Here is a 13,111-nt window from a genome sequence, read left to right as displayed (position 1 = left end):
TTTTTGTTCTTCAAGGATCTTCTTTCAATACAATCACAAAATCAAATATCCTCAGCAACTGTACAAAGGGGCACCTCTAAGGGCAAATTAACTGTAAGCGATACATTTAGAGTGCAATTACAATCGCTGGTAGATGTACTTCAAAGTACAAATCCATGGTAAGGATTCGGTTTTATTGTTATCCTTAAAACAAAAAAAAGGAAAAAACACAGAAAATCCCTAAATCCCTTTTTGTTTTCTTATTTTTTCCCAGGTATGTACGATGTATTAAACCGAACTCAGAAAAAGTACCAAACGATTATAACGATCGACTAGTCTTAGATCAACTTAGATACTTAGGTATGTTAGATATAATTCGGATTAGACGTGAAGGTTTCCCCATACATCTGACATTCGAGGAATTCGTAACGAAATATCGATGTTTGACAAAGCAAAAGCAACGTCTGCCAACAGCACGTGATCAAGTATTGGCTGTGATAAAGGAATTGAATGTGCCATCGGTTGAGTGGCAAGTCGGTAAGACTAAGGTCTTTCTGCGTAGTCGTGCCCATGAACCGTTGGAAGATGTACGAATGCAAATTATTAATAAGAATGCGCTGATAATACAGCGATCATGGAAAAGGTATTTGGCATTGAAAAAGTATCAAAAGATGAGAAATGCTGCTTTGAGGATACAACACGCTTATAGGGGATGTAAGTTGCGTATTGAATTCTTAAGGAAGAGAAGAGCAGCCATTGTTATTCAGGCACATTTGCGAGGAGTTTTTGCAAGAGAGGTAAGTTATGATCAGATTTTTTTTCTTTTTTAAGCGCAGGTACCTGATATGGATTTCAAATTTGTCAATTATTCATTAAAAATCCCACAATTAATATGATACATATAGGAAATGTTAACATCGCGAGAATTACAGAGTTATTTCAATGTTATCATTCTGGCGTAATTTTCATTAATTTCGACTACACGATTCAGAATTTATTTTGAAGGTAAAATTGTGGATTGTCTATCGATGGACTACTTTTTTCGGTAGTCGATCATCGAAAATTTTGGAATTTTGAATCTCTATTTTGATCGATATTTTTGGTTTATCGTTCGATCTTTTGCGTTAACAATGCTATCGACTGAAATCAAGTTTATAAAATCAAAATAGCAATAAATAAAAAATAAAATGAAATCGCTTTGATGGATTTTGATCGCATCAAAAATTGAACGACAATAAAAACCCGTTTCCTGAATCGAAACTTAAGCATTTAAGTTATAAGAGTATATGTTCAACATAAATTATTTAAGTTTCGATTCAGCAAATGGCCCTAAAGGCCTTATTCTTAAAAGTTCCTTCGGTTCCTTTATTTTTTTTTTTTAACTCTTAAGGTTTCTTTCAAGCAGCACTTTTCTCTGTTTATTTTCTATATTACCACCCAGTTTTATAGTATTTTCTGAACGTTACTTTCTTAGAAGACAATTTTTTTCGTTGTGATATAACTTTTGAAACGGGAACATCTACAAATATAGCAACTCTATTTAAAGGAAAATTGTCACATCACAAATTTGTTCACATGTTTTTTTTTAACATTTGAGTGGGGTTGACCAGTACTTGTTCATGTTAAATAGGCGGTACTTTACATTTTTTACAATAGAAGAGAGTCTTACCTAAAGCCTGCTATTAACTCTATCCTCTTCTATCTAAATTTAACTGGGTGGCACGTATTTGCTCTTACATATGTACCTTCAATATTAAAGCTTTTCAACAATTCAAAGAATTCAATATATTGTTTTATTAGAAATCTTACAAAACCTTATAAAATTGTTTTAAATTACAAAAACATCCTTTTAAATAGTTTCGACCTCCAAACAAAAACAAAAAACCTCCTTCTAGCCGTTTATTGAAAGAATAGTTTTTTTTAAGTGTACCTCTATGCTATTTAAAAGGAAATATTAATCGACACATAAAAACAAAGTTTCAAAATTCTACACATTCAAATAGCAAATAAACGGTTTCATTGCATGGTATGTAACAATTTTTTTCGTTGTGATATAACTTTTGAAACGGGAACATCTACAAATATAGCAACTCTATTTAAAGGAAAATTGTCACATCACAAATTTGTTCACATGTTTTTTTTAACATTTGAGTGGGGTTGACCAGTACTTGTTCATGTTAAATAGGCGGTACTTTACATTTTTTACAATAGAAGAGAGTCTTACCTAAAGCCTGCTATTAACTCTATCCTCTTCTATCTAAATTTAACTGGGTGGCACGTATTTGCTCTTACATATGTACCTTCAATATTAAAGCTTTTCAACAATTCAAAGAATTCAATATATTGTTTTATTAGAAATCTTACAAAACCTTATAAAATTGTTTTAAATTACAAAAACATCCTTTTAAATAGTTTCGACCTCCAAACAAAAACAAAAAACCTCCTTCTAGCCGTTTATTGAAAGAATAGTTTTTTTTAAGTGTACCTCTATGCTATTTAAAAGGAAATATTAATCGACACATAAAAACAAAGTTTCAAAATTCTACACATTCAAATAGCAAATAAACGGTTTCATTGCATGGTATGTAACATTTTTTGGAGACTCGCTAAAGAAGTTTTTGGAATTAATTTTTTTGGACCAAAAATAACGGTATACCTGTCATATTCTAACTTCAGAAAAGTTTTATTTACTCGAATACGGCTCAAACGATTTTGTTAAAAAAATCCAAATGCTAGTTTTTAAACAAGGGTTATCTTTTGATGAAAATATTTTGTTTTTGAAAATCATTATTAACGGTACCTGCCATAGAGCGCTTTTTTCAAATCTGATTTTCTGCCAAACTGTTTATGGTATTTCAATAAATTTTTTTATACAAAAGCATTTATATAATTTTAATGCCAATCAGAAATTAAAAAAAAATTTTGAAATTTTGGATTTAGATGTTGATTAGTGATTTCCACAAAATGGCATACCAATTTTATTTTTTAACTTTTTTTCCAAAAAAATTATTTATAAAAAATCATTTTTTTTTTAAAATCGTCTTAAACGATAAAAAAAACAAAGCTAATATTCAATCCTGGATTTCACAAATTGAAATTTGGCAAAATTTTGATAAATGACAGTGGCAAAATGAGCTGTTTTAAATTGAAAAAAAAAAAAATGATATGTATAAAAAAGAAAAAGAATTTAATTTCCTTAAGCTATTTTCACTTCATTTCGATTTGTAAATTTGAAATCGATTTCGGTTAATTTTTGTAAAAATAAATCTCGTTAGTTCAGGTATATTTTTTTGGCTTTGAAATATGTACCTACTTAAACAGTATACAAATCTAGTGAAGAAATATTGAATATCCAAATTGTGTATATAAAAACTAATATGAAATGTTTTCTTAGGTTGCCACTGCACTGCGTGAAATGCGTCGTGTAGACGAAGAAATGCGTAAACGTGAACGCATCGAAGCCGAACGCAAAAAACGTGAAGATCAAGCTCGTGCCGATAAGACATCTGAAGAAGATCGCAAAGCAATTGAAGAATGTGAAAGGTATGATTTGTCAATTTTTACTTCTACTCATATAATAATTATACATAAAATCAAACATTTTTTTTAAGTAAAATTAAATTTATCTTACAAGTCATAATATCAAATCAAACACTCACCGTTTTTAGTGCATTTGATTTTGTTGCGTTTATGATTTTTATAAAATAATTTTTCTTCATAGTTATAATTTTTTTGTTTTGCTTCAATGCGACATAAATTAAACAATAATTCATCATTTAGCTTTTTTTTGGTTTTTAATTTATCATTTTTAATTCATAAAAAAAAACTTGTGCATTATATGTGGCTTTTACATTTTGTGCGCTCGGGTAAATAAACATTTGGATTTATATTTTTTTATAATTTTTGTTGAATTTGCTTTGATGCTTCTAAGCAATTTTTTTCAGAGATTTTCTAGCTATAAGAAGCTTCTACATTTTTTGGTTGAGTTTTTTTTTTTATTCATTTTCTTATACAAAATTGGATTAATAACTATGACTTTCGAAAATTCCCTTTTTAAAATTATGCGTTTTTTTGTTTCGAATTGATTTTTTCATGATTTTTTATTTCAACTTTTTTTTGGTTTGTGAAAAAAAAACAAATTTTTATTTAAATTTTTAAATAAAATTTTGAAGCATGCACAGTATTGGAAGCGCTGACGAGGATGGTGGAGGGTAAGTTGGACCTACTGCTATGACGAGAATAGAGTGGTATACTTTTGTTTTGCTACTTGCAGTTTTTTGTTTTGTTTTGAAATATCTAATAGTGTATGAGTTTGGAATGCAAAAAAAAAAATAGCACTTTGTATAATTTGCACTATTTTATAATTTGTATTTTGCAAGAAAGCACTTATTCGCATCACGTAGACTCCTTGCACATGTATATTTGATTTTAGTAAAATTTTTGAGATTTAAAAACATGTTACACAAAATCCTACAAAACAGAATCAAACAATTTACACTTCTTTGAGAAAAAAACTTCATAGTTTTTTTTTAACTTCCGTTAATTTACGCAACACATTCAAACGCATGATCTCTTGTTGAACTTTTTGTTATGTTAAGAGAATTTCTAGATAATTAAAACTTAACCCTCGATATCTAGTTACTTATCTGCAACCTGGATAAATTTTCTTATAAATTTCCTATAATTTTGTTTAAAGTTCTTTATAGATGTTATTCGTTCTTAAAACAAAACAAACTCCAGATAACTACAACCATTACATTATGATATTAAAAAAAACTTATTATACCTCTATTTTTTTACACCTTGTATTTTTGGAGATTCCACGAACTTTCTCTTTGTTGTAAGAAATATAATTTCCCTTCTTTGTACCTATGTACTTGTTATTCTGAACGAGCATTATTTTTGAACTTATGTCATTTTATTTTTTTAATTTTTTGTATTTTTCTCATTCCCTGGGAAAGTTACATAATTTTTTGTTACCATTAAAGATTAAATTTGTAGGCCATTAAATTTCGAATGGTTCGGAATACTTTTAAAGATCATGCGATTGTTAAGTCCAAAGTTACGGAACTTAAAAAATCAGTTCAATATTAAATGTTCTTTCCATATAAAACACGAAAAAGAGCTAGATCGTGTTAGTTGGTAAAAACAGTTATGTGAGGGGGTGGGAAAGGTGGGTTAGGGAAGTAGCTTTTCTAATACCCTTGTTTCAGATCTGAAAAAAATCAGCCTTCCTATATTTCGTTCCACCAAAAAGAGTATCTTTTCTGTACTACTAAGAATATTTTATTTATTAAAAAATAAAAATAAAAACAATCCAGGTTTTTTTTGTATCTATTTTTTGTCAAGGAACATCTACAGATTTTCTTTTGTGAGTGAAAATATGGCCCTTCGACCCTAGGGTCAAAGGTGAGCGATCGATCTGCGTGCGTCCTGCAGGCCGCTAATTAAAAACAAGGCAAATAAAAAAATTTTAAATTGGCACCAAACAATCGAAAAATGTCGAAAAATTGAGTGAAAATTTGAAAAGTCAAATAGATTCTCTATATATAAATAAAAGGGAGCAATATCGGTTGAGAACTCTTTGAGTTATTGTGCTCCAAAATCTTAAAAATGCTGTTTCGAGAAAAAGCGTTCCGAATAACGTCAGAAAAAACAAAGAGTTCAAATTTTAAGTTCAGAACTACACCATCGTATTCTCCATATAGTGAACGACTTTTTAAGACAAAACAAAAATCGATTACTTGGAGCTTCGAATTGTATTTCCCCCCTTATTAATACTGATATATGGGATTTTAAACCTATTTGGTTGAAAAACTGATAAACTTTTTTTTGCTCAAGTTTTCAGTTTCAGTTGATAATGGCTGTCATAAGTTTCTTCAGCTGCGTTCCTTTGGGAATATTTATTTACTGCTTAGTACTTTAAACTACTTTGAACTACTTTTGCTATATTGAAAAAGTAGTTCAAAGGAGCTTTAAGTACTAAGCAGTAGATAAATATTCCCAAAGGAACGCATCTTTTGTTCGATATTTTGATAATTAAGTAATGAGATGTCAAATTTCAACTTAAATCTTTTAATCCATGGTTCTTGAAACAACATTTACTTTTTTCATTAGAAAAAAATGTTACACATACACCACAGTGACCTTTTAGTCAAAACATTAAAAACTGCCATCTTTAAGTAAATAAAAAGAGATAGGCATTTTTTATTAAACTATATTAAAGTCTTCAAAGAAATTTAAGCTCAACTGAACCTGATCTTAATAGTGCAGATGTTTAGAAAAGTATTTCGAAAAGTCTATTGTGACGCAATTATTTTTGTTTTGATGAGAAACATCCTCATCATTAATATTTAATTTTTTGCTATCCTTCAATACTATCTCCAATTATGTCACTTCTTTCATTGAGCTACTACTTCTCTCAAATTGAGAAACCCAACAATATTGTAAATTTTATTTTTTTTTCTTCTTCGTTAAAAAATCATACACTTTTAAAACTTCTTACTATGCCATACCCTGTGTATGAACATCATTATTTGATATGCACTATTTCTCTTCAACCGGAAATTCAGAAAACTTGGCATGAAACCAAAATGAATATCTTTATTTTTTAAACACAAAAATCACAACTTTTTGGGTGCCTTTCAAGGTTTTGAAAACAAACCATTTATTGGTGACGTGGAGGACGAACTTCATTAGCTTGAACAAACTTTCACATTTAGAGATGAAAAATCAATTCAATGACAATAAGGATTGCCTTGAATCTCTAGTATTTTTGTATTCGTCTCTTATACCATCACTTCTCCTTTAAAACTTTGTATTTTTATTGTATAAAGCTTGTTTGCACGGTGTGAATCCTTATGTCCTTTCTCTCTCAAGAAAAAAAAAAATTTATTCTTTTCTTATATTTCCACACTAATTACATAAATAATGTCAATAAAAAGAGAACTTTTATACTAACTCAATTTCAATTTTTCTTTTCTTCATAATTTCTTTTACAGAATGGTTCAAGAAGAGATGATTGCTTTATCTGCCATGGCCGAACAAATAAACTCAAAATTAAATCAACCTTTACCGCCTCCATTGCCACCATTCGATGGAAACACCAAGGAGACACTTACAAATGGTCATGCCACACCATCGGTTGGGGAAACCCATCAACAGAGCAATGATTCTGTCGATTTGGACAATTTGTTTGCTTTCCTCAATACTTCAGCAAATCCTCTGCTCGAAGAAATCAGCGATAAAATGGATGGAGTAATTCATGATTTAGATGTCGAGGTATGGTAACTACATCATATTGTGTTTCATTTTATTGATTTTTATCTTTTTTTCCCAGTTGGAAACTGTTCTCCAACAAGAAATGGAAGGTCTGGCTATGGAACGTCCAGCCAAAACACCACCCAACAAGGGAGTCCCAACTCTACCAGAGCCCACAATGCCTCCACCACCACCACCAACAGCTATAAACGGCACAGCCCATCCTCATACCCATTCCCATCCTCCACATCCTGTACAACCTGTCCAAACTCCAATCAAAACAGCCAAACCAAAAGACCCAGAACCAATCTACGAGGCTGTCATTCCCAAAGAACTACCTCCTCTGCCAGAGGTGAATGAAGCTCCACCACCACCTCCCCCAGTTGTCCACCAGGAACACGCCAACATGAACGGAAATCTCAACACGAATTCCCAACCCCAACCACCACCACACAAATTGCGACCCAAAAGTCCTGCAATCACAAATATGGTTCGCTCTGCCAGTCCGTCATTACAACGAACACCCAGTGGACCGATTAGTCCCTCATCACCGAAACACAGTCGACCCAGTTCAAGAACCTCCTCGACCGGTGGTGGACATCAATTTGCTGAACGCGAACAGCGACGCAAACATCGTGTCGAAAAGAAACTCCAAGAAATGCAACAAATCGATGTTTCAGAGAAAGCCAAGGATCCACTTCGTGATGATTTGTACTATGATATTCTTGAATTTGCTGAGAACTACTTCAATATTCATGAAAGAACTCCCGAAGGGACAATTATGGCTACTTTGACTAGAAAGGGTAAAAAGACTTCAGATTTGGTTCCAAAGTATGAAATGGTTACTTATCATCGAGGTGATAAGATTCCATCTTCCCATATTCATATGTATGATCCAGAGAATATTGTTGTGGCGTGTAATATATTCAGAGTGAGCTTCAAGTTGATATAGTTTATTATTACCCAACTAACTGTGTTATTTTTTTTGTATCTTTTTAAGGAACTTGGAAAGTATATCCGTGGGGAGTTGAATGCTGAAAGGGAATTGCAAGTAATTCAATACATTATTGGCCAAGGCATTGAAAGGGAAGAACTTCGAGATGAAATCTTTGTTCAATGCATGAGGCAATCCACGAATAATCCACATTCGGAATGGACAGATCGGGTTTGGTTGCTTCTTTGTTTGACCATAGTTGCTTTCCAACCTAGTAAGCTACTCTTTAGGTAAGATTTAAGAACTCAAATTATGATTGGTCACATTTTAATGAATTCTTTTTCATCTAAAAGGTATTTTGTGAGTTTTCTCAAAAAGAATCTAGAAACCCTCGATGGGAAGCTGCGACAGTACACCCAATGGTGCTTCGATAATTGCAAATGCACCAAAGTCTCACCTCGACTACATCCACCATCCAGTGTTGAAGTAGCTGTAAGTAGTTTCCTCTGATTCCATGAACTAGTCCTTAATTTCATTATTTAACTGTTCCTTCTAGGCCATGAGACGTCTTGGAACAATTGTTTGTCGATTCTTCTTCTTAGATGGTCGAACTAAAGCCATCGATGTTCACCCAACTGACAGTGCCAGTGATGCTGTTGCAAAGCTTGCTGATAAACTTAATCTTTGCAACACCGATGGTTGGGCAATCTATCAATCTCGTCCTGATGGAGAGGAGCACGTCAAATCTCATGACTATTTGTACGATATAATAGCTGCATGGGAAATAAAACAAACAAAGGCTTCGTCAGGAAGTTCAACAATGCGCCGAAATGCAGCCACTTCTGGTTCGGGAGAAAATCGTTTTGTTTTTAAGAAACGTTTGTTCAAAACTACAAGAGAACTCTCACAAGATCCGGTGGAGGTTAATATGCTCTATGCTCAAGCTGTTTATAGTGTTGTGAAAGTAAGTATTGATGTTGTCACCAGTAACTTTTATTAACTTACCATTTTTTCCCTTTTTCAGTGTGATGACTTTCCAGTTAGTGAGAAAGTTGCTCTTCAACTGGCCGGCCTGCAGGCTCAGGTAGCCCTTGGAGATCCATCAAATCAACCCAAACCCGAATATTACACAGATGTTGGCAACTATCTGCCAGAACGTATATCCAAAACACGTGAGGAGCAATTTTGGGTACCAATATTAGCTCAAGCCCACCGGCAATATGGTGCGGCACGCACCGAACTCACTGCCAAAGTTTTATATTTAAGCTGTGTTATGCAGTATCCACTATATGGCACCACAATGTTCCAGGTGACATATCGTGGCTACTGGAGCTATGGCAATAGTCTGATTTTGGGTGTTAACTGTGAAGGTATCATGCTGATTCAATCCGAGGACAAATTTGTTCTCTATGATTTCCGATATTTTGACATTGAATCGATAATGCTAGATCCTAGTGATAGTTTCATTACGATCAATTTGAATCGAACCATTCAACACCAAACATCAACTACGCCAACTAGTCCAACGGCAGAACAACAGAGGTGCTTTGTATTTGAGACCTCGCAGAAGAATGAAATTGGATCGCTGATTGTATCGTATTATCCACCGTTGTCTAATTGGATAACGGAGAATGAGGTTCCGGCAAAGAAATCCAAGGGTATTACAAATGAAGATCGTGTTAGGTTGTATCAGAATGTGGTTATATGTCGACGGCAATTGATTGATGCTGAGGTTATGAGGAAGCCTCAGGATACAAGTGGAGGTTTCTTGAGGAATACTCTGAGGCGGTTGTCAAAGCATAGGTTGGAAAAATTACGTGCTGAGCATGGCAATGCTGTGCAAGATCATGGAGAAACTTATAAAGGATTTCCACATGCATTTTGGGCATTTAGTCGACAACCGTTGCCGCAGAGTTTGAGTAAGCTAGCTGATGCTGAGGAGAATGCAATGTTGCAAATCTTTCAAGCTATTCTTACATATGCTGGTTTGGGAACAAGTGGTAAGTTGTAACAATAGCTCTATCGAATTGTGATTTTCTAATATTCTGCGTTACCAGGTGAAGCTGTTCAAAGAGCTGAAGATGAACATATAACACTTATTCAGTCGATAATGGATCGCTGTATGCGAAAGGAGTCCTTGCTAAATGAACTGTACCTTCAGCTAGTCAAACAAACAACCGATCATCCAGATCCTAATTCAAGAGTTAATCTCAGACATTGGGCTTTGCTATCGTTGGCTTGTAGTGTAATTTTACCACCAATGAAGGTGCTTCGAAAATACCTTATTGGACATTTGAAGAGATGTGCCAGTGATTCAATTACAGAAGAAGGCAAATATGCTCGATTTGCTGAAAGGGTAAGAATAGTTTCATGCATTTTTTTATTTTTTTAAACATTTTTTCTGTTGTTTCTTATTTCATCATGTAGCATTTTGTAGAGAAATGAACCCATATGTGTGTTTCTTATATCGTGTCTTATTTTGTTAATGACCTATATCATGATTTTTAAGCTCAAGTGACAAGAAATTATCTTAAACTCATTTTTGTTTTTACCAAACATAATTCGCCTCGTTTAAACAAAAGAGCTGAGCAGCGAACTTGATTTTTATTTTTATTTTTCTTCGTGTAAAAAAAATTATCTAAAATTGAAGCTACTCTTTTTGAAATCCAGGTCCAAAAAAAACTTTTTTTTGGCCCTAAGTCGACATTTTGGGCGTGTTATGGAATGCAAATTTAAGCATTTTTTAAGAATTTTCGACCAAATATGTACTTAAAGAGAATAAATACAAAATGACAAATAATGAAAATATTCACATTTTTGTTTGGGCAAAATTGCGGATTGTAAGTCTGTTAGTTTTTCGGAACATCTATGTATGAATCCGCAAAATGTGCTCGCATAAGGAATTCAAAAAAGCAAAAATTCGAAAACAGGGGAATGTAGAATTCGAATAAAAATCAGAACAGCCATGTATAACAATTTTGAAAAAACTTAGTTTTCACAAAAATTCTCCAGACCGTTGTTTATCATTTCTTACTGATTGCTGATTCCGAAAACAACATTTGATTTTTTCTAGCAGCTCTGGTTTTAAAATTATTCACACATGAAAAGGCATAGAAATTCATACAATTTTTTTTTGTTAAATATTTTTTATTTAAACATTTTTTTTTTGTATTTTTATTTTACTTACTGAACTTAAATACATTTCATTCGAAATAATTTTTTCCACCAAAGCTTTAAAAACGCTTGTGATATTAAATCTAAAAAAAAGTATGAAATTTCCTCTAAAATGTGAAAAATGAAAATATCTAAAAAAAAGAGCTCCTAGAAAGCAACCAGTGTTGCAACCATTAGGTTGGATTAAAATTTTTCTAGAAAATTTTAAAAAACAGTTGAAATAAGAATAACTTTAAAATAATAAATAAAATAATTCAAAAAATAGACCTCCTAGAAATAAATGAATGTGATTTTAAGGTTTACTGACCCAAATACATTAAGTTTAATATAAATTTGTCGCTCAAACGCTCAAAATAAGGAAAACTTAAAAATTAGTATGAATACTCCCCCAAATATGAACAATTAAATGTTTCAAAAACTAGAGCTGCTAGAAAGAAACTTATATGATTTTTGAGCTTACTGAACCCAAATCTATAAAATTTAATGTAAATCTTTCTGGAAAATTTTAAAAAATTGAAAATTGTTGGCCAGTGTGATTGTTACATACAAAATTTCAAAAAACACATATTTGTATTTTTAAAAAAATATTTAAAATTTTTAGATATCAATTTTTTGAAAACGGTTTGATGAATTTTAGTCGAAATCTGGTTTTTTGTGTGTCGAATAATATTTTCTTAAAAATGCCATACCTACTTTTTTTAAATGTTAAAACTTAGTGAATCTGTTGTTCGTTTTGTTATATGTATGTTATTATCAAAATATTTATGTTTTGTATCAGGAAATGGGTCTGATAAAATAAAATTGAGATAAATTCTTGTTTATCTGCTAACCAAAACAAACCAAACCTACTAAATCAAAATTTGTATGTTTGCAAACATTATTTTAATCAAACATTCTTCTTCTAGTGCTTTTTCAAAACTCAAGGAACTCGACGCCGCCAATGGCCACCAAGTCGTGAAGAAATTGTTTGCACAATCAATCGTCGTCCAATTTATGCCCGTTTCCATTTTATGGATGGTCAATATCATTCAGTTGAATTCCATCCAAGTTCAACAGCAAATGAAGTTATGGAATTGGTTAAAAAGAAAATCGGTTTACAAGAAAATGCTATGGGTTATGCTATATATGAAGTTTTAGGAAGTTCAGAGCGAAGTCTTTTACCAGAAGAAAAAGTATCCGATGTCATGTCCAAATGGGAAAAATATAGAAATGCTGCTGCTCAAGCTGCTCAACAGGTTTGTCAAAAAAAATCCTATCTGAAATTTAATGTTGAAATTTATATTTGGAATTATTTTCAGCAGTCTAGTCCGTCAGCACCTCCATGCCGTCGTCAACATCATATATTCTTATTCAAAAAACATCTATTCTTCGATCACTACATGAATTTGGATGATCCTGTTGAAAAGGAACTCCTCTATCATCAAGTGTTGCATGGATTGCGTAGTGAAAGATTCCCCATTACTGAAATGGAAGCTATAATGCTGACTGCCTTGCAAGGTCAACTTGAGCTGGGCGATTGTACAGAAATCCTTCATGATTATCGTATCATTGCTAGTCACTGTCTACCGCCCAGATTCGTTCCGAATATACCTCACGAAGCAGTGGCTATGCATCATCAAAGTTTACGTGGCATGCTTCCAGCTGAAGCCAAAAAGTCCTTCCTTAATCTCATCCAAAGTTGGCCGCTACATAAGGCAACCATATTCGATGTTATGGTAAGTCATAGATATTATAAAGAATATGTTGAAGAGTATTGATTTGTGT

At 32.5% G+C, this 13,111-nt stretch overlaps 1 protein-coding gene across 3 annotated transcripts in view; it reads left to right on the top strand.

Moving 5' to 3' along the window:
- The window catches only part of LOC129913005 (unconventional myosin heavy chain 6), a 76,026-nt gene that overhangs the window by 59,785 nt on the left and 3,130 nt on the right, over nt 1-13,111 (top strand). The window contains exons 10-22 of one of the 3 annotated variants that reach the window (XM_055991312.1): nt 16-158; nt 254-776; nt 3,374-3,522; nt 4,152-4,190; nt 6,981-7,260; nt 7,319-8,170; nt 8,240-8,463; nt 8,527-8,665; nt 8,730-9,137; nt 9,198-10,173; nt 10,231-10,529; nt 12,253-12,582; nt 12,646-13,062. In XM_055991312.1, the coding sequence (XP_055847287.1) occupies nt 16-158; nt 254-776; nt 3,374-3,522; nt 4,152-4,190; nt 6,981-7,260; nt 7,319-8,170; nt 8,240-8,463; nt 8,527-8,665; nt 8,730-9,137; nt 9,198-10,173; nt 10,231-10,529; nt 12,253-12,582; nt 12,646-13,062 (4,779 nt within the window). The remainder of the gene's footprint in view (nt 1-15; nt 159-253; nt 777-3,373; nt 3,523-4,151; nt 4,191-6,980; nt 7,261-7,318; nt 8,171-8,239; nt 8,464-8,526; nt 8,666-8,729; nt 9,138-9,197; nt 10,174-10,230; nt 10,530-12,252; nt 12,583-12,645; nt 13,063-13,111) is intronic. The other 2 variants (XM_055991313.1, XM_055991315.1) reach the window with 2 other exon arrangements.

Source organism: Episyrphus balteatus, chromosome 3 (assembly GCF_945859705.1).
Source record: "Episyrphus balteatus chromosome 3, idEpiBalt1.1, whole genome shotgun sequence".
NCBI lineage: Eukaryota > Metazoa > Arthropoda > Insecta > Diptera > Syrphidae > Episyrphus > Episyrphus balteatus.
The sequence above is the reverse complement of the archived record's forward strand: the minus strand, read 5'-3'. Positions and strand labels throughout refer to the sequence as shown.